General features: G+C 32.8%; 1 protein-coding gene across 1 annotated transcript in view; it reads left to right on the forward strand.

Annotated features, from left to right (window-relative positions):
* LOC107437786 (uncharacterized) overlaps window positions 1–26,381 on the forward strand; it is a 68,659-nt gene that overhangs the window by 20,108 nt on the left and 22,170 nt on the right. The window contains exons 9-35 of the mRNA XM_043040975.2: window positions 425–629; window positions 717–886; window positions 1,936–2,107; window positions 3,002–3,181; window positions 3,517–3,882; window positions 5,937–6,113; window positions 6,215–6,322; window positions 6,411–6,505; window positions 7,176–7,397; window positions 8,459–8,621; window positions 9,493–9,684; window positions 9,795–9,974; window positions 10,562–10,786; window positions 12,412–12,603; window positions 12,708–12,848; window positions 15,142–15,242; window positions 15,333–15,533; window positions 17,209–17,410; window positions 18,599–18,850; window positions 19,548–20,006; window positions 22,036–22,247; window positions 22,428–22,698; window positions 22,832–22,990; window positions 23,883–24,053; window positions 24,641–24,805; window positions 25,094–25,288; window positions 25,485–25,760. Coding sequence (XP_042896909.1) covers window positions 425–629; window positions 717–886; window positions 1,936–2,107; window positions 3,002–3,181; window positions 3,517–3,882; window positions 5,937–6,113; window positions 6,215–6,322; window positions 6,411–6,505; window positions 7,176–7,397; window positions 8,459–8,621; window positions 9,493–9,684; window positions 9,795–9,974; window positions 10,562–10,786; window positions 12,412–12,603; window positions 12,708–12,848; window positions 15,142–15,242; window positions 15,333–15,533; window positions 17,209–17,410; window positions 18,599–18,850; window positions 19,548–20,006; window positions 22,036–22,247; window positions 22,428–22,698; window positions 22,832–22,990; window positions 23,883–24,053; window positions 24,641–24,805; window positions 25,094–25,288; window positions 25,485–25,760 — 5,452 coding nt within the window. The remainder of the gene's footprint in view (window positions 1–424; window positions 630–716; window positions 887–1,935; window positions 2,108–3,001; window positions 3,182–3,516; window positions 3,883–5,936; window positions 6,114–6,214; window positions 6,323–6,410; window positions 6,506–7,175; window positions 7,398–8,458; window positions 8,622–9,492; window positions 9,685–9,794; window positions 9,975–10,561; window positions 10,787–12,411; window positions 12,604–12,707; window positions 12,849–15,141; window positions 15,243–15,332; window positions 15,534–17,208; window positions 17,411–18,598; window positions 18,851–19,547; window positions 20,007–22,035; window positions 22,248–22,427; window positions 22,699–22,831; window positions 22,991–23,882; window positions 24,054–24,640; window positions 24,806–25,093; window positions 25,289–25,484; window positions 25,761–26,381) is intronic.

The following is a 26,381-nucleotide window of genomic DNA, read 5'->3' on the forward strand; positions in this document are numbered from 1 at the left end:
TAGTCAAACTATAGGAGATCCTACACCAGATCCAAAAGACCCCATAGTCTGAGAACATCGAAAATCTCCTATTCAATCAACTGCTGCCTCCAGGAGACGCCTAAATAATCCCAATGAACTAAAACGAAAATATATGATTGATAACATAAAAAGTTCATTTACTTCAAAAATTATATAAAGTTTCAAAAACATGTTTCGAGTGCTCAGAAACAATATTCAACAACAACAACATGTTCGATCCATTCTCAAAACTCACCTTTTCATTCAAGTCTGACTAGTCTTGAGAATGAGCGTCTACGTCTAGCTCTCGAAACACGTCAATTTTTTCCTACATTCACAACTTTTTAAAACAGCAGAAGTTTTTTTAATATTATAAAGTCATTAATATACATATTGATATTGTCATATGCATTGTGCCTTTCAGATAATTGATATTGATTTGGAGCCCGAGAAAGATTTTATTCACATACGAGATGGATCTAGTCCATCTGATCCTTTACTTGCTAAACTGACTGGTGAAATTGAAAACAATCCAAAGTTCATCTTATCCACATCAAACAGGGTGTATATCTATTTCCATTCAAGTTTTGGTGATAGTCGACGGGGCTTTGCAATCAGATTCAGAGCTGGTAAGACGATTAAGTTCCACTTTGCAAATATTTATGCCTGAGTTGAAAATATTTGTACAATATTTAAAATTAAATGAACTTTCACAGGCTGTGAAATCGAGGAGGTCGCTTTAGCTGGTAATTTGTCATCACCTGCATACGGTATCTCTAACTATCCTTCCAATCAAGTGTGTTCATACAGAATAAGTTTACTTGGTGGTGGACCCGTGTCTCTAAAGTTTGATGAATTCCAAGTTGCTGCAGATGATTTTGTGCAGGTAAGCATTCTTTTTCATTAATTACTTTTTTTTATAATATAGTTCTTGTAGACAAAAAGTGATAGGTTTATTACCAAACATAATAGGCAGTTTATCAACCACATATTTATATGTCAATACTATGTTAAATAAGTCTGAAAGCTGAATAACTCATAGACTCTTGAATAACTCTCGGTGACTTACACAACATGCACAAGTCTTCATTAAGATGGTAATTAAATTTTAATGGCAAATAATTTATTTCTTACCATGAATTAATGTTTTAACTAATTAAAATAATATTAATTGTCATCTTTATTTCCAAATATCAACATTTTAAAGTCAGAAAAATGTTCGAATTAACAGAGGTATTGTTTGTTGAGTCTATTATTATTCTAAATTTCTGTACACTGTAAACCATTTTGGAGTACAGTTGCCTCTATTTTTGCTATTGAGGCAAACTTTAATTGTTTTACAGTGAGTATAGTTACATTTTTTTTAAAACTTTTTCACTGCTATAGTTTTATGTATTTATTCATTCAATTTTTGTTTATTTACTTACTGATAACACATATTTTCATGATCACTAGAATCAATTTTCGACTTCATTTTCAAAACAATTTCTTAAAAAAAAGATGCATTTTTAGGAATATATTCTTTCTAACGTTTGTTATCTTGTCAATTTTATGTAATTATTTGAGCAATAACTACAGTTTTGTATTAAAAAATGTATTTGCAGGACTGACAAAATTATTGGACGCACTATGAGATTTTATGTAAAATCTTAATTATCAGGTGATACTACTCAGCTTTATTGTTTTTACGCTGCTGAAACCGGTTTGCACTTGTTTACGTTCGTGTATCAGTTGGTTAACATTGTAATGCAATACGTTAAAAGTAAATACGAAAAGGAAGCATATAAAACATCTCCTGTATAAAAACCCATTGCATGTATGTTTAAATATCAACACCAAAAATGGTGACAAATGTACACCAAAACTTTTTACAGAACTAAATTGAATAAATTAGCTATTCATTTATAATTCAAAATGTTATTCTTGTTATGGTAGGTTTATGATGGAGTATCGGCAGACAATGGCATCCGTCTTCATTCTGGAAATGGGTTTAGCGGCTTGTCAAAACCTTCCATTACCATGACATCTAGCAGTGGAAATTTGTTGGTAGTATTCTCGAGTAACCCTGTCAACACAGCTCGTGGTTGGAAAGCAAGTTTTAGTGCTGGTTCGTAAAATATTCCATAAGTTTAACAAATTGTAATTTGATATTGTCTTTTATATTATGTTTACAATGTATGGCTCTAACTTATTGAAACTAAACTAATTTTTCTGGTTAAAACCCTTCAATTAATCCATCATTTATGTTCAAAGAATCCTTAAATTCCCACTCGATTGCAAAATGACGTGCCTTTTTTTAAAACTAAACTAAATAAAATGCATTTTAATAAAAAATAAATAAAAAATTTCCTAAATTATGTACTTTCTACCATTTCTAGTAAGTCTTTCAATGTTTTCACGTTTTTTTTATTTACTTTTAACAAAACTGCATAGTTTTTCTTCAAAGAAAGCTATTAAAATAGTTTTGATTTCTTTTAACTAGTTTTATATCCTTGAAATTAATTTCTTCAGAACAGAACGTGTAAATATATGAAGTTACAATCGGGTGAATTCGGGGGATTTGCAGTTTTAAATTTATTATGTCATTCTAAATTTTTACTGTGTCGAGTTGGGGAATTAGATACTTTTCAACTGACTGAATACGAACATTTTCCTTGGTTAAGTGAGTTAACCAAGTATTTAAGTTAAGTGATAGGATATAAGGCTAAGTATTAAGCTAAGTTAATTGCTCAAAATATATCTCATTCTCATTCTTTTTTGGTCTCATTCTTCTCCAATCTCTCAAGACACATAACGATTCTTATTTTTGAGATGCGATTGAGTTTCGACACGAACTTTTTTAATCACTTTATAATAATTATTTTCAATAATAATTATTTCACTAATGTGCTAAAAAAATTACTTTTGTGTTCTCTATCTTACCAAATTTAACAAGTCAGTCACTTTCTTTATGAAATATTTTCACGTTTAATTAATATAACAATTATTTTTGTGAATTTAGATTGTCCACCGATAAATGTTGGTAAAGGAGCTATAGCTTCAAGTCGTGAGAGAACTTTTGGAGCTAAAGTAAAATATTCTTGTCCTATGGGTCAAGAATTCAGCTCAGGAGTTTCAGAAATTGAAATTGAGTGTCTTCAAAGTGGCCAATGGAGTGTATCACATATTCCGAAATGTCAAGGTATGTTACAACATTTTATGAAAACATTATTTTATTGCTAACTTCTTCTCTCATGTTCGATAACTTTATTTTAAATATGTTTCTTTCCATATTCAACAACTTCACTTAATAATTACCAGGTGATATGATAAGATATTGTACTATATTGTACAGACTAAACTTAAGTATGTTTTTTTTTAACAGACTGTAACTCTTTATACATTTATTGAGATCAACCAAGCTAAGTTTGCTAAATAATTTTCTGAACAATTCTGATCAGAAATATTTTATCTGATGTTAATTTAGTATTTTTTTCATAAATTTGCTATAAAGGGATTTTTTGTGTGAATTTTTAGAGCGATACTGTGGTCCTGTTCCTCAAATTGATAGTGGATTTGCTGTTCAAGCAACTAACGTGACTTACAAAGGTGTTGCCACTTATCAGTGTTACGCCGGTTTTGCCTTCCCAAGTGGATTACCGACAGAAACAATACGCTGCACAGAAGATGGACGATGGGAAAAACTTCCAGTGTGCTTGGCGTCATCTTGTCCGTTGTTGTCTGAAACTCCTCACGCAACACAGGTTGTATTGAACGGTGGAGGACGCAGCTATGGAACTGTTGTTAGATTCGAATGCGAACCAGGATATTTCAGAATAGGTGCACCAGTCCTTTTATGCATGACAGACGGTCATTGGTCGAGTGCTCCACCTCAGTGTGAAAGTAAGTAGAAAAATATTTTTGGAAGATAATTTAAAACACCGTCCTAGCTTTATTATTTTAACTCTGTTAAACTATTTTCCAATAATATTAAATTAAAATTTTTTTTATTTTAATGCATTTTGACTGACTTGTTTGTTAACGCCACACAAGAAGTACAGTAATAGACTGTTGGCGACAGAATTCTCAATGTCTCTTTTCTAGAATGCTCAATGATGATCCGAAAAAAAATAGCGCATGCGCGCAATGTAACAGAATTTTGATTGGAAGGTACATATATAGTGTTATTAGATTCCTAATAAAATTTGGAAGATAAAAGGACATTTAGGTAAGGACTCTGTGAATACAGGCACTTAGCTGCCAGTCTGAAAGACTGGGATTTGATCTTCAGTGGCGGCTTGATGAACACCCATCTTCAGATCGATGGGTACCAATTTGTCATGGAAATAAAGGTGGCTTGTGCGCATTGCTAACCACATTGCCGTTGGTCACGAAATTCTGAATTCTTAACTTCCTGTGAAATCCTTGGCCCACAATAGGTGATTGCGGGAATGCTTCTAGAGGTTAAACCACTCTAATGCCGGAAATAAACCATATTTTGGAGATTTTCTTCAGTAAGACAATGGAATAAATCCAAAAAAGTATTTTATTATCTAACCAGTGAACTGTAAAAACTTAATTTCCAAAGTGATTCAAAACAAATAAGTATAGTTATGACAGCTTTTTTTTCCAATGCAGTCTTTATTTTTGAAGGTTGTATGACGGTATCAGAAACATCTGAAGATGACACACTATTTTCTTCTCGACTCGATTATGTATGTCGATTCTCGGTCGACGATCGATTACTCTTCGACGATCTCGATTTTGTCGATTATGTAACAGTTAAAGAATTACGTAGGAGTTTTTTTTATAAACCCATTTTTGTATGATTATCATTATTTTAATAAAATTCAGGATTCCTTAAACCTAAATTGACCGAAAATCTATTATGTAACGAAAAAAAACAGACAGTAAAATAAATTAATCTTCCATATTTCAGTAAAGAATGTAATTTTAAAGATACAGTCTAAATTCGAAGACAATCGGTGACGATTAGTTTGAGCTTTTATTTGGGCTAACTTGAAAAATTTAACTTTAAGACATACTTTCTTTAGTAGCACAGTGGAGGGTGAAAAATTGAGCCAAAATTCAAATACTTAGATACCTTACCTGTTCTTGAAACCATTTATCCCCTAATCCTCTAAGCATTGGCTATGATTTCTTTCAAACTATAAACTAACATCTTTCCTATAAACAATTTAGTTTCTGCTCTTGTTATTTCATTAGAAAGTAGAACACAGCAGTGAAAATTCCATACATTTTGCTCAAAATCGCAACGGTTGAAGGGTTCCAAAGATAATTCTAAACTCCAAAATGAGTTCACTTATCTTTTTATCATACAACTATCACATAAACTTTATCACTAAAGTTATAATGCACAGTGCTCAAAAAAATAAACGAGTCATTAATGATCAGATCTTCCAGTTCCAGGACTCAATTTTAATGGTTCGAGGGGGTGACCTCTGATATGCTTATTTAATAATAAGTGCAGACGATATTTTAAGTTACGAAATCAGTCTCAAAAATCGACTTTCTCTGAATAAACATACCTTTTTTCAACGGTTTTGGGTTTCTGACCCCAAAATATGGGGGGTAACCACAATCTGGAAAATAAGTCCCATCGGAAAAAAGGTATGTTTATTCATAGAAAGTACGTTTTTGTGCCTGATATCGTGACTTAAAATATCGTCTGCACGAATAAACGTGTTAGAGGTCACCCTGTCGAACCATTAAGATCGAGTCCTAGAACTTAAGGATCCTATCATTAGATCAAAAGTTATTTATGGTGGTCTATTTATTTTTTGCGTACTGTACGCTTAATAATCAATTTGTTTTGTCAAATGGTAATAGCTTTTAATGTTAAACTAAATAATATTTAAGCACTTTTCATGCATACAGTGTTTAAAACTAATGCAGATATTTCAATTTCATTTATTAAAAAAAAACTATTTAAATAGGAGCCCAGTGCCCAATTCTTCCTGAAATAGAGAATGGTTTTGTGGTTGAACCCCAAAGGAACTTTTTCTTCGGAGATGTGGCTAAAATACAATGTCATAGAGGTTACAGACTTGAGGGTAGTCCTGTAATAACATGTGGTCCAGATCAAAATTTCACGAACGTTCCTGTATGCAACGGTAATATAAACTGTTATCATTATATCTGTAGGATACTGCAGATTTTATTTTATGAACTTCGAATTTACTCTTTTTTTTCTTTTCTCAAATTCTATTTTTAGACATGAATGAATGTTCAGCATCAACTTGTGATGCTGCATCTACTGTCTGCACGAACACTGCCGGTGGATTTTTTTGCAAATGCAAGGAAGGTTTCGAGCCTAATTTTGGTATGTATTATTTCACTGGCGTTATTAAATTTTGAATTATTACGAAATAAAAAGCTAATGAATAATAATTTTATTTATCCTTTTTCAGATTGCAAGCCAGTTGGGGATTTAGGACTGAGTTCTGGCATTATTCCGGACACTAGCATTAAAGTTTCAGGAGTAGAAGCTGGATATGGCAAAAATGTATGATTTATGTAAAATTCCGATATCGACGATAATCGCTAATACTAAAAAATGACTGAATTCTAATTTTTCAAACATATAATTTTTATGTTAAATCATAATACCAGAAGTGCAATAAAGAAAATAACAACATTTTGAACAAAAGCACTACAACCTGTATAATCATTAGAATTAAAGCATTTATTCATACCAGCCTATTTATTTTTCATTAGTTTTGAAACATTTGTGTGTAGACATGCTTAATATTTCAAATTTTCAATCGCAAGTGTATTAAAATTCAGATGGTCATTTTCTAGTCTTATTTTTTATTTGTACAAAAATCACTTTCGTACTTTAATTTTTTATGAATCATTAATGTATCCACATTAATGATTCATAAAATAAAGCTTTAAAAATTATTTTTATTTTCAAAGGAAATATAAAAATGAAAAAAATTGAAATCAATGAGTTCCCATGAATTTTCATTATTTTCCTACTAATTTTTAATAACTTTTAAAATAAATACTAAAAAATTTTGCATTACATTTGTGAAAAGTTTTGATCTGAAAATGAATTAAATCCTAATTTTTTTCCCTTTTATAAATTGCCATTTATTTTATTTAGAAAAGAAAAGGTATTTATAAAATATGTTGCAATAAACATTTAACAATTCTTGTTTATTATGAAACAGAATGTCAGATTGGACAGTCCTATAGGATGGTGTGGAAACGTACCAAGACCAGGCCATAATTGGGTCCAGATAGATCTTCGTGCTCCAACTGTTATCCGTGGATTCAGGATACAGACCGTTATTCGATCTGACGGATCTAGTGCTTTCCCAATAAGCCTACGGATACACTATACGGATGATCTAACGGATGCATTTAAGGTTTACAGTGACCAAGCTGGAAGGGTAAGAATATATTTCTCTGAAAATAAAATTTAAGCCTTAAAGTGAAATTTTTTATTTAGTAATTTCAATTATATCGCAAGCCTTAATTTTATTCTTGAATAAGATTTTCAATAACATTCGAAACTCTGTTCAATATATAAGTAATTAAATATACAGGGTATCCTAGGATTATTGGATAAACTTTAAAGGGAGGTTGGGGATATCACAAGGATTCAGATTTTTACTGCAACTAAGTGGTCTTGTTCACAAGATGGACTAGGCGTGGGAGGCCAGTTTAATGATCACCACGCTCTCCTGATTTAAGCAGCATAGATTTTTTCCTTCGGGGTGCACTGAAAAGTGTTGTGTTCACGACACCTGGAGATTCCGAAATCAATCTGGTTTCAAGAATCGTCTGTGTTGCTGCGATTATCCAATAAAATCCAGGTGTGTTTGACCGAGTCCGTAAATCCATAGCCCGACGGTGTAACGCATGCATCGCTGGTAAGGGTGGAAACTTAGAATATTTTTTCTGAGATTTTCACATATCTTCTTCCACAGCACCATGTAACACATACCCACAGCACTTAGACCAATTATTTCATATGATCTCAGTCTTGTGTTTTTTTGTTTCTTGTACCTGTTAGACTACTTTCCCTTGACGTTTCCGACCATGGGCTGCAATTCTAAATCATTGTGATGTCCCAAGCATCCCCTTAAAATTTGTTTCGATAATCCTGGGACACCCTGTGTAATCAATATTCTATATGCAATCGCAATTAAATGTTTATTTTAACAGATACATCTTGACGACGCATGATCTATATCTCTAATCATGAAAAAGGCAGTATCTCTACTGCCTTCAAATTGAAGATATTATTTTCTTAGAATTCGATTAGAGATAAATCGTTTTATTAAAATGTATTAATGTTTCAGTAAACTACGAGAAGAAAATATGAGAAATAGATAATAATTTTTAGTTATCACAGAAGATTTTTTCCTTCAACTCTGACTGTTTCTTATTCAGTTATTTTATATTTGACGTAGTTTACATTTCTGTCTTGCGTATCTTTTTTTTACAGCCAATTCAATTTAGACCTAATCCTGATGGAAGAACGGGAGTTTCTATGACCTCTTTACAACAACCTCTGGAGGCCAGATATGTTCGCATCGTTGTTATGGAATATGTTGTTGCACCTTGCCTGAAAGTGGAGTTGATGGGTTGCTCAAGGCAAGATTGCGTTGGTAAGTTCCCAAATTAAAACATACGATGCATTAATACTGTAATTTATAATATTAAATATGTTTAAAATACATTTGATATTTATTTAAGTGTTTATGATTGTTGTGCTTTTTCATAAGATTTTTCTTTTGATTAAAAGAAACCCACAATTAATGCAAGATCTAAATGTACAAAATTAACGGGGGGAAAAACAAATAAAAATTTACAAAATGAATTCATACTGCAATATGCTACAATAAGCACTCCTATTAAATATGCTAAATATGGAAATAATGTTTAGGCAATGTTTACCATGTTCTAAGCACAGCCTTTTGACGAAATCTATCAGGCTTTTGGTTTAAATATACTTAATAATAAGTTCAGGAATGGTTGGAAACCGTTTTCTGTAAACATAGGGATTCATTTTATCTCAATTGTTAATACAATCTGATAGTATATGATTTTTTTCCTACTTGCTAAAAAATTTAAATTTGTGTATGATTTCCGTACAACATAGCTGCTTTATAGTTATAGAATTACATAGTTAATTACTAGCACAACATTATAGCCTAATCATTTAGCACCAAATAGTTACATAAGTTTATTCAGTCTAACGTAGTTCAGATAGTTCCATAAATTAGTTCAATGCAACATTTGCATAATATGTATACCATGCTGCGTCAAGTATTTATTAAACAAGGCCAACTATCTACTAACCAGAATGTGATTGCTAGAACATGTAATTAGGGCTTCCTTCCAAATGGAGAAAAAAGCAAGGAGGTCATTTAAATTTTGCGCTAATTGTCTTCAATTTTTATGTATTTTACTATAAAAAAAATTCATTACATTTAAATTTGTGAGATATTTAAAATGCGCAATGTGTTTCTGTTTTAGATATCAATGAATGCACGGAGAAGAATGGTGGATGTGACCAAAGATGTATTAACAGTCCGGGTAGTTTCAATTGTCTGTGCAATGTAGGATTCGATCTTTACGCTGAAAATGGAACATCAGGTTTTACAATTCCTGAGAGCGAAACGGGATTAAAAGATGATGATGTGTATCGTATTAACAAGACTTGCGTGCGTAAGTTACTTTTGCATCGTTATCTTCTTTGCCATTTATTTTTAATTTCCAGCTTTTTAATTGTAGAATGTTTAGTATCGTTAAAAGCTTTTCTGTTTTTTTCTTCACAGCAAAGATGTGTCAAAAACTGACAGCTCCTGAAAACGGTGCTCTACTGAACACGAAAAAGATGTTTCATTATGGTGATGTTGTCAATTTTCTCTGTGATTTTGCCTTTGTGATGAATGGCAATCCAATCATTCTTTGTATGAGCAATGGGGCTTGGAATGGAAGTGTGCCAACTTGTGAATGTGAGTATTTTTTATTACACGAATTATTTGAGTGCAGTTTCAAAGAAAACGCTTTACCAAGAGTTTAAATGTTTTAACCCTGCAATAATATTCATTAATTTAGTGAACAACCAAACCCTGCATGTTTATGATAGTTCAAATGTTATCGCAAGACTTAAACATCGTCCAAGATTACTCATCTTTCACATAATCAGAATAAAAAATGGGTATTTTCCCTTTTCACTCTCTAGTTTCTATTAATCGCACAGATCTGTATAGAGACTAATAAATTGCTGATTGGGTACAGCAGCCGCAATGAAGCCCGTTGAACTCGCTTTTATACCCCAAGTTTAGGCCTAGCTATTACTTTTAGCATTGATGTCTATGGTTGCGATTAGGCTTAGCTATTGCTTTTAACATTAATGTATATGGTCGCGATTCAATCCTAAATCGTTCTTTTAAAATTATCAAATTGTTCTAATCATAAAAGAAGCCAGTTTTTCATTCTTTAAGAAAACTTTGATTATTAATTGAAAGTTAAAGGCAAGTTTTATCCTAAAAAACATTCTGTGGTAATAATTATGTTCTTAATTATTTATTCTTTTCAGATGCACATTGCGATAGATTACCCGACGATCCTTCTCAAGGTCTTCTTTTTGAGTCGGAAGTGGAAGGGAAATACATTCCATTCTTTGAAAATGTAACAGTGTCTTGCCATGAAGTTGGTATGCCTTTGCGCTCAACTGCTACAGCTGGCTTCAGACAGTGCGTATTTGATCCTCATGAAGGAATGGTAAGCCATTGGCTCGCTGGAGCAAGACCATCTTGCCCAAGTAAGTTAACTGAAATACATTAGCAATATTGTTAATTAATACTATATGAATCATGAAAAATACTTTAAATGGAGGTAAAGAAAATTATAACCTTCACAATAATCAAAAGGTGCAAATCATGCACAAAAGTACTGAACTAGAAATTAATAGAAAAATATTTTTTAAAGAGTGTGCTCATACAATGGACTAGATGTAAATAAATCATCACTATCTATACCACCTACGAGAGTCGGTCAAAAAATAAAGCAAATGGATCTTTTACACGAGCACAAACACATCACATAATTTTGATTCCAGTCCACATGAAAAAGATGATCTCAACAGTCGAACGCCAGGGGTAGATGGAGCTAACCTTACATTTCAGTCAAAAAATAAGTTCTCAGTCAAAATATAAATGAAGGTGGGTCATTTTTGGACACGCCCTAGTAAGTTGTATAGACAGGGATTATTGATTTACGTCTAATCCATTGTGCGAGAGCACTCTTTAAGAAATATTTTTCGACTGACTTTCAGTGCAGTACTTGTGTGTATGACTTGCACCTTTTGATTACAGTAAGGTTATAGTACCGGCGAACTTCAAAATTCAGATCGAAAATGAAGGCGCTGACCGAAAAATGATAAGTGATCGAAATGTAAAGTGTTATAAACATTTTGAGAAATGTTATAACATGTTGCTGAAATTGACCACCAAATAGTGGAAGTTACAAAGCAACTGCATTGTCACAAACGCATGTGTAGGTTTAAGGCAATGAATTTTATAGAAGCAGAACAGATGTGCGAAACAGACTCAATTCATTCAATATTCACTTTGATAAACAATAAATATAATTTATTTATCGTTCACAAAATACTCTTTTCTTTTCAACCATCGTATCAAAATTTAAAACGGAATTATTGAGAAAGACGCAAAAATATCATAATTGTGTTTTATGATTTTGTTATGATTCAAGGAATTATATAGCATTGTTAATGGTATAAATTCTTGAGGGCGTCATATGCCTCGCGTCTATGCTTGGAACTTCTTTGATCGTTGCTTAATTTTTGTCTGATATGGTGATCTAAAATGTTGTTTTTTAAACACTATTCTTGTTGTCACGACATATTATCTTTATTTTACCATAATCACTGGGCTCTTAATCGTAAAACATGTGTAGGAGAATAAATTTTTGTGAACATTTTAGCCATATTTTTTCTTTCTTTTTTTTTTTTTTTTGGTTGAAATGCGTCTAAAATACATAAACTCGACAGTTTTATTATTATTGTTATTGGAATTGCATATCAAATATTTCTATATATTCTTAATTTTCATTATATTTTCCTTTAATTAAAAAGCCCATCAGGTGTATTTATTATTAAGAAGGACCGTTATGCTTGTAAGGTCTCTTCTCTGCAGAATCTAAATTTTTCTGTGGCACTCAAAACTTTTCCACAATGTGGTAATATCTTTAGTTAAAATATTGCCTATAAATATTGTATTTAAATATTTTATTTCAATTTTCAGTTAAAAATTTTAAATTTATTTCGAATCGAAAATTCGAATGAATCGAAAAGGGTTCATAAAGTATTTAAAAATGGCATCGCAATTTCTTCTCAATGGCTTTAATTTTTTTTAAACAATATTTTAGGAATCGATTGCGGTAAACCAGCTGAAACTCCTGGTTCATCATATGGTTTCTACGCAGACACCCGTTACAAAGCAAGTTTCTTCTTTGGCTGCGAAGAGACGTTCACTTTAGCAGGTAAAACAGCAATGAATGACAACGTCATCCGCTGTCAAGAAGATGGTATTTGGGATTTCGGAGATTTAAGATGTGAAGGTAAGTAAAAGCTGGTTTCATTGACCTTAAACAAAATGTTGTTCTTATAACGCAAATGTTTTAAATCAATACGGATATCAACATAAGTGGTTGAATACTTTCAGGTCCTGTATGTGAGGATCCTGGACACCCTCCTGATGGACTTCAAATAGCTTCGAGTTACGAGCAAGGAGCAGAAGTACAATTCTCATGCTCGCGACCTGGTTATGAGCCATACAGCACTGAACCGATTAAATGTGATAAAAGTATGTACCATTTTATCAAAAATGATTTGGTCTTTTATAAAATTTAGGAACATATTTCTCTCTCCAACTTCGACTTTAACTCTTTGCTTACGGTGTTCCATATTGTACCATCACATGTGGTCCACATGTTGTACCAGCCGTAAGCAAAAGGTTAAGTTAGAAGCTTTATTTTCATTTTATTAACGTTTTTATTTTTAAAACAATTATGATGGAATGTAATTTGACAGCATAATACTTCTTTCATAAAATCTGGGAAATAAAGCCTTCGCTCATTAGATTGGGGGATAACTTGGTTAACTTTTGATAACTTTTATGGATTTTTTCTCAAAAATTTAGAGTGATAAATTTTAATGTTTAGCAATTCTAGATGGGTAATTTAATACTGTGTGTAGATCTTAATTTAGGGTTTTTTTAAATATTACGTTTATTCTTATTTAAATTGACAAAATTTAACTTGGATGATACTAAAAAGTTTCTTTTAGTGTTGATTACGCAAATACAAAGATATTTCAGAAATATAAAAAAAGGGCAAATTTTTAATACTAAACTATTTTTTTTTCAGTGATGACTGCTAAATTGTAAGTTGTATAACTTTGTAAGAAAAATCTTGTGAAATTCTACAATTACACTTTCGGTATTTTTCTGATTGGATGACATTATACTTTACATTGTGACAGCCACTATATATAAATTTTCAAAAATCATCCTGGAATAGGGGTGTACACCCTTTTTTACGGTGATTAAAACATCTAACTGCGACCCCTAAGTTACCTTGTTTCAAATCCTGCCAGCACCCAACAAACACCTCCCTCGTCACTATCCTCCACATTAGTCACTACGAACACTCGAACACGGAGCGAAACTGTCTCATACCTCGGCAAATGGCACACTACGTTACGACGCTCAACGGTTCGCCTTGATTCGGCAAGCAAAATGCCTGTGTCCATATCGCCAAGGCCCGAACTGCACTGGGAGGACGACTTCACTGATGGTCACGCGGCCTCTTGTAAGGTCACGCGGCCTCTTGTAAGACGCTCACCACTGACAACGAGTCAGATTTCTCGCTCACTGGAGGGGGACTGTGCGGCGGCCACTTTTTTTCTTTTCCTCCAAGCCCTGAGCATGTACTTAGGTTATGAAAACACTTAACCATATAGCCCAGGACTTGGCCACTGGTCCAGCTCCACTCCAGCCTAAATAACATGATATTTAAAAATAAATAAATAAATAAAAAAATTTAAAAAAAAAAGATTTTACTGAAAGTGTGGAATTTAAGAAGAAATAAGACAAAAAAAATATTATACATGTGAAATGGGAAATTATTAAAATTTTAATAGATAGTCATTACCCGCTAAGAAGTTCATTACTGCTATTAATCTTTTGGTTAAAGTATTGTTTGTAATAAAAGGTTTCTGCCAAATTTCTAAATTTGTTGGGCTAGGTTGACGACTATGCCAGGAGACAGCGTAGGAACAACTAGTGAGATAATGTTCAGGCGAACCTTGTTGGCCGCAGGTGCAAAGATGAGTATCTGTTATATGCAGGTAATTAAAGAAGGTTGGAAATGGTCCGTGACCCGTTAAGAACCAGATGACTTGTTTTGGAGGGATTGTTTTGAAAAAAGTAACATTGTGCGGCTGCCACTATACATAAAGCTTCCCTAACTCGCCCTGGATGTATGGTGCAAAGAGCATCCGATTGCGAGCCCAGGGACTTTTGGTTCGAATCCTGCCGGCAGTTAAGAAACATCTCTCACTCATACATGTTACAATATGTTTTAAGAGATTCTACAAATTCCAGAAAATATCAGTCATCAGCTTATACATTGATGCCCAGTGGCTGAGTGGTAGCGCTTCGCCCTCCCTTGCCACAGATCCTGGATCGATCCTCGGGCCGGGCAAAGGTAGACTCAGCCTTTCATCCCTTCAGTGGGTCGATAAATGAGTACCAAGCATGATTGGGAACTAAACACTGGGGGTTCCGCGTTCGGCTGACCACCTGACCGGAACATCTGCTCCTGCACCCCAGAGCCCAAGGTCAAGAAAACTGAGCTGGGCACAGTAGGCATTGGCCCTCTATGGGCTGTCGCACCACTGAGTTTAGTATTTTTAGCTTATACATTAAAATTTAAATCAAAAATCATTACAAACATGTTTAAAATCTAGTTTTCGTCAATACCACTCTAATGGTTGAGTTCGATTGCTAGGGAAGGGGTTGCTTGCAATAAAAATCTTATACTATTTTCATATTTATGACACTTAATTCTAAAATACATTTGTTTTTATTGTTATAGATGCTGAGTGTAAGGTTGTTAGACCTATTGGATTATCCAGTGGAGCCATACCTGATTCTGCAATAAACGCAACATCTCAAAGACTTAATTATGAAGCTAGGGTAAGTAATTCATCCTATTTAAAGAAAGTAAAAATATCAAATGATATTTGATTACAGATGATACATGAAAATTCTTTTTCGTCTGTGCAGAATATCCGATTGAACAGCGCTACTGGGTGGTGTGGGAAAACGGAACCATTCACCTATGTGACAGTTGATTTGGGTCGAACATTCGTCATAACGGCTTTGCTAGTTAAAGGTGTGATAACTAATGATGTGGTAGGACGCCCTACTGAAATTCGTTTCTTCTACAAAGTTCAAGAATCAGATAACTTTGTTGTTTACTTTCCGGTAAGTAAATATTTTTTATAATTTTTATTTTAATTCTAAACACTGATAAAAATTTTGGATCATAAAATTTATTTCAACCTTAATATGATGCTAAGTTGAACCATATTATCATGCTTCTTAAAGTGATACTTGACTTCGTAAACTTGATTGTACGATACTAAAGTTCAAATTGAACGGAAATATGGGGCAACTGACATTTTATTAAAGTTACAGCATATTCGAATTTTTTTTCCAGTTCAACATTAAGAAAATATTTCTGAGAATGTATATATATTTTCTATTTCCTCTTTCGAACATTTTGACACCAGCAACAAAAACAAAAAAGAAATACTTTTTTGGGGTTAGAAATTGGATACAGTGGAAAAATGAATTGTCAAATTGTATTTTTTCGTAATTGGTTAAAATTTTAAAAATCATTAAATCTTTACAATTCGTACAATTTTTTAAAAACTTTTATTTATTCAGCACAAAAAGAAAAAAAATTTTTTTGCCTTACAATTTCAATTTTTACCTCAAAAGTGCTATATATCGTTTGTTTAGTAGGGTTTTTTGAGTCAAGACCTAAAAGATGTTATAATGTAAAATATCTTTCACCGAATGTATCTCAGTTCGCTGTTAAAAATTTGGAGCCATTTGAACCATAATATCGTTCAAATTTACTGCTATCTTAATATGGTGATAAGTTGAACCATATAATCATATTTCTTACGCAAATAGAGGATACATAGAAGGAGTTCAATTGAATCAGATACATGGTTTATCGTAAAACTTTACTTAACAACAAATTTGCACTTCAGTAGGGTTCAGAGTATGAGTATTATGGTTCAGTTTTGAGCCAATTTTTCTACATTGAGTTTAATTCTGGTATGATTTCTAAAACGGTAATTTCAAGAAGAAAACCAACGTCGTCTTCGGCTTCATCACTTGCATAAAAAATAGCAGCTTCGAAGTCATTTACTACAAGTGTTAGTTTTCTTGAAGTTAAATATCAGTTCTTCTTTAATATTTATTGTATGAGCCGTGATGCCTATGGGGATATAGCGTTCGCCTACCAATGAGGTGAGCCGGGTTCGAATCCCAGCGATAGCTGATCAATGCGAATCCGTATCCAGCTTGCACAGATCACAATGCTGACGTGAAGTATCCTCCGTGGTAGACGGTTCATGGGTTAGAGTTCCTTTTCCGTCAGGCTAATCACGGGAGGTTCTCTTGGTCCTCCTCTTCATGTAACGCAAATGTGGTTAAGTTCCATTAAAAAGTCCTCCGCGAAGGCAAATTCTCCCGATACTTGTTCCAGGAGTTCCCTTGTCTTCCGGATTGGGTTCAAAATTACAAGACTACGGAGTTGAACATTTGCAGTCGTAAACCCAAAAATTGGGTCGGCTGTTCAACAACTGTAATAAAAAAATTTATATATTTATTATATGGAGTTGAAGGCAGCGAAGAAGCTTCCTAAAATTGTGTAATTTTGATAATGACGCTGAATATTGTCACTTATCTTAAACACGATCCTCACTTGGTAATATTAATAATAAGATTTTTATTACCCACGAGAAACTTCCTTCATATAGATTTCTTATGCATTGTCATGTCTTGAAAAAAGACAAATTAGTTTCTTTTTGTGAAATATTTAATATCAAAAACGCATATCCTTTAATACCATATTTCATTTCAGAACTTCAACTTGACCGACAATGAAGGAAACTTTGGTGCCGTCTCTGTCATACAGTTACCGTTGAGTGTCAAAGCAAGATACGTTATTTTAGGAATCGTGTCATACAATAGGAATCCATGCCTAAAGTTCGAGCTGTTAGGATGTGAGGAAACAAAGCAACCTGTACTTCTAGGATACCATTCAGGATATCCAGTATGCATAGGTAAATATGCATCCTACTTAATCTACATTTCCCTTTAAACATCCTACATTTTGTTGTAAACTTTGAAACAGTTTTTTGTGCACGTTGAATTACTGACAAGAAATGCCTGAACACATTTCTAAATGCGATCCTCAGTTGTAACTCAGTGGAAGATCGCGAAACCATCCATTCTTGAACTCTTTAGATGTTACCAAATTTTGTTGCTGTTTCGAGACCAAAGGCAGAAGTTTGTTGATTAGAAACAATAAAAATTCCTATAGATTAAGAGATTAAGAAGTCAATTATTTTATTCTTGAAAAGAAAATACATTTTCCAAAAAAAAAAAGCCTGTAAAACTAAATTGAAACTTTGTCGCTGTTTCGAGATCAAGGGCAGAAGTTTATCGATTGAAAATAATAAAATATTCCCATAAATTAAGAGTTTAAGAAGTCAATTATTTCATTCTTTAAAAGAAACTATATTCTCAACAAAAGAAAAGCTCGTAAAAATAAATACATTTTTAGTACGTAAAAGTACATATGTTTTTTATCATGTATCATGTTTAGTAGTAAAAAACGCTTAAAGATCAGCCAAACTAACAGTGGAACACTAAACAATTCATAGAAAAAATATATATAATCTAACCTAATAAAAGATATAACCTAATTTTTCCCAAAATAGTAATATATCACCAAACTTTATTACTAAACACAAAAGGTTCTCCGTCAACAGTTAATTATCGGACAAGATGGTCATGAAAGTTTTTAGATATCACAGTGGTATGATGGCAATGAAGTCAACATTGCGCGTCTACCACATTTACTTCTCAGTTTAGCTGGAATCTATCGATTTCAATATGAGTAGTTTCAAATCTCCATCCTCTATAAATCCCATCAATAGAATTTTGCAGGTATTATTTAAATAATTGACATCAAATAGCCACGACGAAGAACCTTTCTTTAGCATAGTGAAGCTTTCATGATTTAATTAAGTTTTATTTTTAAATTTAAAGGACACTAATGTATTTGAAAATGAGAGAGAAATAATTTGTAAAATACAAATTAGAAAAAGAATTTGTGACTTTTTTGAATATTTATAAATAAAATAATTTTTTTGAACGGCTCTCAAAATAATATCTTATATCATAATACTGCTTGTTGTAAATGAATTAGATTCATGTCTTAATGATTTTTTTTAATCTGTTTACAGATAAAGAGCCGCCGCAGTTTATCAACTGTCCAACAAAACCAATTGTTGTGACGAGGACGATATCTGGCCTACTCCCAGTAAATTTTTCAGTACCTGTAGCTGTGGACAACTCTGGCTATATTGCAAGATTTGAGGTTCGGCCTCTTGGTTTCTCTTTACCAGCTGTTGTTGTGGAAGATATGAGTGTTGAATATATTGCCCATGATACGGACGGAAATGTTGCTTCATGCGTGGTCAATATCACTGTACCAGGTACTTAAGAATATTTTGTGTAAATAATTTTTGTAAAAAGTAATGAGCCTTTTTTCCATAGACAATTAACATTTTTTATTCATTTAAAAATAAATAAGAGTCTAACAACATTAAGAAAATTGGGAGGATTATTGACAAAGGTTTCTAAGAGCTAAATAGTTAGCAACAGATAATTCAATAGATTTAAATAGAGTATTGATTTTAAAACTTATATGTTTAGATCTTATATGTTAAAACGTATACATTTTTACCAAAAAGACATAACTTTAACATATTAAATTTTTTTATGCACAGCATATAGGCACACAAATATTAATGAGGTAGGAAAAATTAATTTCAGCTGTCGACTTAAACAGCAAGTTTATTTTTTAAAAACAATTTCAAATAAAATATACGTGAATTTATTACTATGTATTACGTAAATCAGTTATATTTATTTACAACCACAACTCCAACATTGTTTGCTGGAATTTTTCTGAAAATTTACTTTTTCTTGATAACAACATTCCAAATCTAATCTATCATTCGAAATTAATTCACGAATATGATCCTACCCGTCTATTCATGTTTAATCCTCTGATTATCAAACTCAAAAATGCCAAGAATGCTTTTCGTTTATTGTTTAGGTGTATAGTAAGTTTATGGAGTCAAATTTTTTTGTGTGAAACTATATCTAAAACATGTATTACTATTCTAGATTATACACCTCCATTCTTAAGTTGTCCCCAGTCTTATGTAGTAGAACTCGTAGAAGAACAAGAAAGTTATGCCGTCAATTTTAACGACACTCGACGCCTCATAAACGCCACTGATGCTTCTGGACCTGTCACCATAACCTTATCTCCTGAAACTGCCATAATACCTCTATGGGGATTTCGCAATGTCACTGTAACAGCAACGGATGTGCATGGAAACTCAGCTTTTTGCCACTTTCAAGTCGCAGTGCAACCTTCCACATGCGTAGCGTGGTCTCTAAGACCACCTGTTGATGGGATTGTCAATTGTTTGCCAAATGAAGAAAGAAATGGATTTCGCTGTCTTGCCACTTGCGGCACTGGATTCAGGTTCACTGATGGCGAGCAAGCCAAAACCTTTTCATGTGTGAGCGGTCAACAATGGTCACCGACTAATATTGTGCCTGATTGCGTACCTGAAGGTAATAATAAACTTTTTTTATAACTTTTGAATAATTCGTGTATCTAAATCCTTGCCCCGCAGTGGACTGATCGTTAAGACACGGTTTCCAGCAGATGACCGAAGTCAAGCATCACTGGCTGAGGTCAGTGTGCTGGTGGTTGACCACTTGGATCAGTCTGCGTAGGAAGCGAGGGTGTGCGGTATTGGTCTTCGTTAAACTGTTCTATCGTAAAGTGCTCGACTTCGCGTGCTGGTCGTTGGGCTACCGAAGCGTGGGTGCCATCCCCTCTGCAGAGGATCACAATTGTGATGGCATGTCTTCGGATCATCCTAAGGAATGTTTCCCAGACCATCAACAATATCCCATTGTGCAGCTCTAGTGCGACGTAAATGAACTACAGAACAGTATCGAAATCCTTGTATATTTGAACAACAGGAAGGCTATAGTAGTTTAAAAGTTAATTTATTAATTTGAATTTGAAAACTCTTTAATATTTCAATCGTAAGGCACATACATTAAAAAAAAACTAGTGAACTCCGACCCCTGATTTTCTATGCCCACAAATACCTGAAGATTGCTATTAAATCTTATATGGTTCGTTTTGGAAATCATGTTCGGTTCCCACGCTACTGAGTAAAACCCATATGAAATGCGTTAAAGTGTAAAATATTAATTTAATTCGCAAGTTTAAAACTCAAAAATTGAGAGTAATGTTCGCTAGGGCTCCCCAGCCCCCCGGAAGATTGCTATGCAAACTTAAACATGGTTTGTTTAGCTAATCATGCTCGCTTCACTCATTACTAAGTTTAACCCCCTTTGAAATGTGTTCTAGCGTAAAATCTATGGAATTTAAACATGACTTGAAAATCTTTTAAAATTAATTTCTCTCTCAAAAAACTAATTTTTAGTCAATAAGTTATTGAAATAAAAAAAGTTTAAATTGAAATATGTGACATGCAATAGAAAAACTTGCAAAAGCACAACATTAATTATGCTTTAAAAAAACAACATGTATGATGGCACATTTATTGCGCATTCTTTTAATGTTATGTTTTTCATAACTATCGTCCACGCTTTCTTCGGCACCTCGAGCACGCTTTTTTTATCATCTTAAAAAGTGTCACAGAACGACTAACATTCATTTTTCAATCAATTACAATAGCATTAAATAAAATTATTATTATTTAACCTTCTTAAGTATAATTTAAACTTAATATCGAGCACTTTGTTGATATGAACTATCCGCTTTTAACTTATAACTTAGTTGGTTTCAACTTTTCGTTGTCCTAGCGAGAAAAGGATTTTCATTTAGAAATTTGTAAATATGCATGTTTACGCTTTCATGATAATGACAGCTCACACACTTGATATTTCTATGCCAGCGCGAAAAAAAGAAATAAGGACTTCTTTTGTTTCGTTTAAGAGAAATATATATCTTAAATTTCCAGGTCCTGCAAATTTGATTTAAGCTTTTATATTTTATGGTATATTGGAACTAGCAGATTAAATTCAGATTAATTGAATTTATTGAGAGGTGAAATATAATAGCCTAGTGATAAAAAAATCAAAATTCTGAATTTTATTATGAGTTTATGTATTTATATTTAATTATGTTTTGTTATTTTGATGTTAAATTTTCGGTTTTGACTGAGGAAAAATTTTAAAAACTTTGGCTTTTCATTCCATTTATACAAAGTGTTCCCGTAATGATCCCCTTTAATAGTTATTTCTGGAATCCTTGTCAAAAATGAAGTAAAAAAAGAATACATCGCAAAATAATCGAAATCATCATAAATGAGAAAGCCGGGAATGAAGACAGATGAACCAGTTTGATAGCCAAAGAAAGCAGATAGAATATAGAAAGCAATTATAAAAAACTCCTCAATGTTTAATCAGGCAATCAAACCGGTTTTGTTGCTTCTCATCTCTGTCTCCTTACCTAGTACATAGATTTCAACACCGTTTTTGTTTTTTCCTCGCTTTAATATTAGCTATTTGTTTCCCTTAAATCGCCCAAGTTTATATATTCAATGATTTTTTTTTACAGATACAAATCAAGCAGCATATGATGTAATGGCTACAGTTGATTATTCTTCTGAAGGACCCGTTTCTGCTCAATGTTTGAATCAATACATCGTATACCTCCGATCCCACTATACTTCATTAAACCAAGTACTATCTGAACGTTGCTCAGCTATAAATGTGAAAATGGACATTACTTTCCACAACACATCTGTGAGATTGAAAGCTGATAATGAGGTAACATCACTCTGTCCTATGAAAAGCTTCTCCTATATTTCTTTCTTAGTTTTACCCTTTGTTTACGGGGTACTATGATGTACCATCACATGCTATACACATGTTGTACCAGCCTTAAGCAAAAGGTTAAACTATGTCCTATAATAACTTTACATAAATTGATGATTATGATTGTTTCAGGTTGTGCTGGCCTATACAATTAGAATCGATCCTGTTGTACGACAAACATTGTTATATGATCTGTGTGGATCGACACTAGGGTTGATATTTGACTTAAGTGTACCAAGCACATCTGCTATTATAGAACCTATATTAAATATTTCGTCATTGAACTTGGCAAATCCTCAATGTCCAGGTTTACAGGCCATCAGATCTTCTGTAGCAAGAGGCTTTGCATGTGAAGATGGAGAAGTTCTAACCAACATAGGCGAAGGACAAGTTCCTCGTTGTTGTGAGTTTGACTTACTTTTAATCACATAACATCAACAAAAAAAATACTTCTGAATCGTCCATTAAAATATAGATCAATGTTATATTTCAATAAGTATACATATAACAGCTAATTCTTTTTCATATTTGTGTAGTGCATTGCCCTGCTGGAACACATGCTTCGAAAAAGAATGAATGTTTGTTCTGTCCAAGAGGTTTCTACCAAGATCTTGTACGCCAAGCCTCGTGTAAACGGTGCCCAGAAGGAATGTATACAAGATACGAAGGCAGTAAAGGTCTCGGTGAATGCATACGTAAGTTCGTTTACAAAATTATATTAATATTTTCTGGTGTGGAGTATTTGCTTCTCACAAAAATGACCAGCCCGTATTCGAATCTCGGTTACGCCTGGTTGATTTGTATATCATTCTCGAATAACACACATCCCAGTTCTAGAGAGCAAAATATCCGCGGTAATAAACGAAATTAAGTCTAACTGCCATCGGGTTAACCATAGAAGATTTACCCTCTAGGAAATTGTAGATTTTACCCTCCGGTTGTTACTAGTAAGTTTTACTAAAACATTTTCTACGATGGCAAGTTAGTTGCAATCGTTGACTTGCAGGATTTTACCTAAATATCTTAAAATGTTTAACAATTTTAGCAAGTTTGAGTAACTTGCTTTAGCACTCTTATTCCCTCTGTGATTTATTTTTGTAATGCAAATTCTAGAAACAAAGAATTTTAATTATAAGAGGACTTCTTTTAAGAAATAATATACAAATTTAATCAGCATTTTATATAAGCAAGAAAAAGAAACTTTCAACTTCTGACAGTTTTATTATTTAGTTTTTCAAAATGATCACTTGTTTGAAATAAGAATTGAATAAAGGACATTTGTAATAAAAAAAAAACCCAACTATGGTTAATCATAGGTAGTAGTCATATTATTATCATGCATATGCTTTTAAAAGATCTATTTTAAGGCATTAAATACAAATGATTTGAAAAAAATGTTTAATACTAAAACTTAAACGGAAATGAATTATAGATTTAGTAAATATGAATCGTAAAGATAAGCAAGAATTTTTTAATGTTGCACCCGAAATCTTTACTTTCTTGTTAGTGAATCTGAAAAATAGTTGAGATAATTAAATTCGGAAAAATCTATGTTAAACATATAATCACTATTTTTATTTTTTACAGCTGTATGTGGATATGGAACGTATTCTCCAACTGGTTTGGTTCCTTGCTTGCAATGTCCTAGCAATACTTTCAGCTCTTTACCACCAAGAGAAGGTTTCAAGGAATGCCAAAGATGTCCAGCAAATACTCTGACCTATTCACCTGGCTCTAAAGTTCTAGATGATTGCAGAGGTAACTTTAAAACCCTAAACTTTTTTAAACAAACTAAGCAAAGAATAAATAAGTGCAATTTTGTGATATTAGTTACTCTGAAAAAAAAATTATTGTTCAAAAACATCAAAACTTAAGCAATCTTGCACTTATTAACTAAATGAGTAAATAGATTAACTTAAGAATTTATGAGCTCATTTTCATTGTACTTCCAGATATTTATTACAGTTATAATAAAGGAAGGAAAAAAGCGTATAACATAATAATGAATACACGGAATATAAATCAAGGGCACGCAGCTGATTAAATTCTATAGCTATTTATAGAAAATTAATAGCAAAATTAGTTCATTTACTTTTAGGCTGATTGTGTTTTGTTCTTAGATACATTAAATATTTATGAAATTCAATAAAGTTTGAAATTACCTACTATATTAAAAAAAATTACTCATTTTTAATATAACAATTAGAAGATTTAATCAACCCAAGTTTTGCATTATACATTTTCATATATGTTTAAAATGATTTGGCGAACTGGTTAAATTGATTTCGTTTCTGGTTAAATTAATTTTGTTTAGGAATATAGTAAATGATCCGTATTATTTACAGCTCAGTGCCCATCGGGAACTTACTCAGAGACAGGATTAGAACCATGTGCACCATGTCCAACGAATTTCTACCAACCATTAGAAGGTCAGACAGCTTGTATCGAATGTGCAGCAAATCATCGAACCTTACGACCAGGAGCACTTAGTCCTGAGGCCTGCATTCCAGGTACAATTTTTGCTATTTAATAACATTACATTTTAATCAGTACTATACTTTTTTCTACTGTCCGTTCACCGTAAAAAGAAGATTGTATCCAAACCATGGTAAGAGTTTATTAGCTAATAGGGATAACGCAGGAACTTAAAAAAAGACACGATGACAGTTATCAGCAAAATGACATTCTCGCGTCTAAATAAACTCTTCAAAGGTCAATCGTCTTCTTAGGGTTAACGGACAGAAACAGAAATTCTTATTGTTAGAAATCGAGGAAATTTCAATTCTGATTTATTTCAGTTCAATGTAATGCTCAAACTTGCCAGAATGGTGGTGTATGCTTGGTTCAAAGGCATCTTCCAAAATGTTACTGCCCAGCTGGATTTACTGGACAATTCTGCGAAATTGACATAGATGAGTGTGCAAGCAGGCCTTGTTACAATGGTGGAACTTGTGTTGATCTTCCTCAAGGATACAGATGTTTATGCTCAAATGGTAAGTGTTGCAAATTAATGTAATTACTTGGTTTTGAAATTAATAAAACGTAATATTTTAAATGTCTGAGCTTGAAAGCTAATTAAAATTATTATCCATTGCTTATCTACTTAACGTTTAACGTTCTCGTGATAAGTAAACATGCTTCATATGCTTCGATAGTTCTTTCAGTAAAAATTACTTTATGGTATTACAGGTTACACTGGTTTGCAGTGCCAGTTGGAACAGTCTGAATGTCAGAATGGCTCTTGCCCAGAAAGAGCCATGTGTCAAGATTTACCGGGACAAGGAACAGTTAATTGTCTCTGCCGCTCTGGTTATGAAGGACCTTCTTGCAACGTGACAGTTAATCCTTGCACTTCTGGAGAGAATCCTTGTCTGGGAGGAGCTACTTGCAAACCTCTATTGCAGGGGCGTTATAAATGCATTTGTCCTCCTGGCTTAACTGGTCCTTCATGTGAAATAAATATAGGTAAACTTTTACAGTTTTTAATTAAAATTGGTATAAAGATGTTTTTAATTTTGTTTCAATACCCTTACAAAAAAGTAGGATGTTTTTGAGGTTGCAGATGTAAAAAAAAATACACCCGAGGTAGAAAATGAGGTTATGTTTTACACAAAAAAAACCTCATTAATAAACCTCAATTTCAACCTCATTTACACCTCATAAAATCATCCTCATATGTAACTCAGCAATACTTTTAGTTGAGATTGGGCGAAATTATTCACACCTCAAATATACTTATTCGCTTGAAGTGTAAAAAAAATAGCTTGTGCAACTCAAAAATAACTTCTCAAAGCTGCTTTCTCTAAAGTAGATTTCCAACAACCTCATGTATGAATAAAACAACTTCATACACCTTAATTACACACTTTGATTATACACCTTGAGAGATTGATCTTTAAGGTTGTTTTTAAAATCAACTTCAAATAAACCTTAAATCAACCTTGACACCTCAAATAAACCTCAAAAATTCCTTATATTTTTGTAAGAGTAACGCTAATTAACATATTTTTTTAAAAATATATGTCTACAATTAAACTGAATATTAATGTTTCATTATTTTAGTAACTTATTTAATAAGGGCCATTT

The sequence above is a fragment of the Parasteatoda tepidariorum genome, chromosome 8 (assembly GCF_043381705.1).
Source record: "Parasteatoda tepidariorum isolate YZ-2023 chromosome 8, CAS_Ptep_4.0, whole genome shotgun sequence".
NCBI lineage: Eukaryota > Metazoa > Arthropoda > Arachnida > Araneae > Theridiidae > Parasteatoda > Parasteatoda tepidariorum.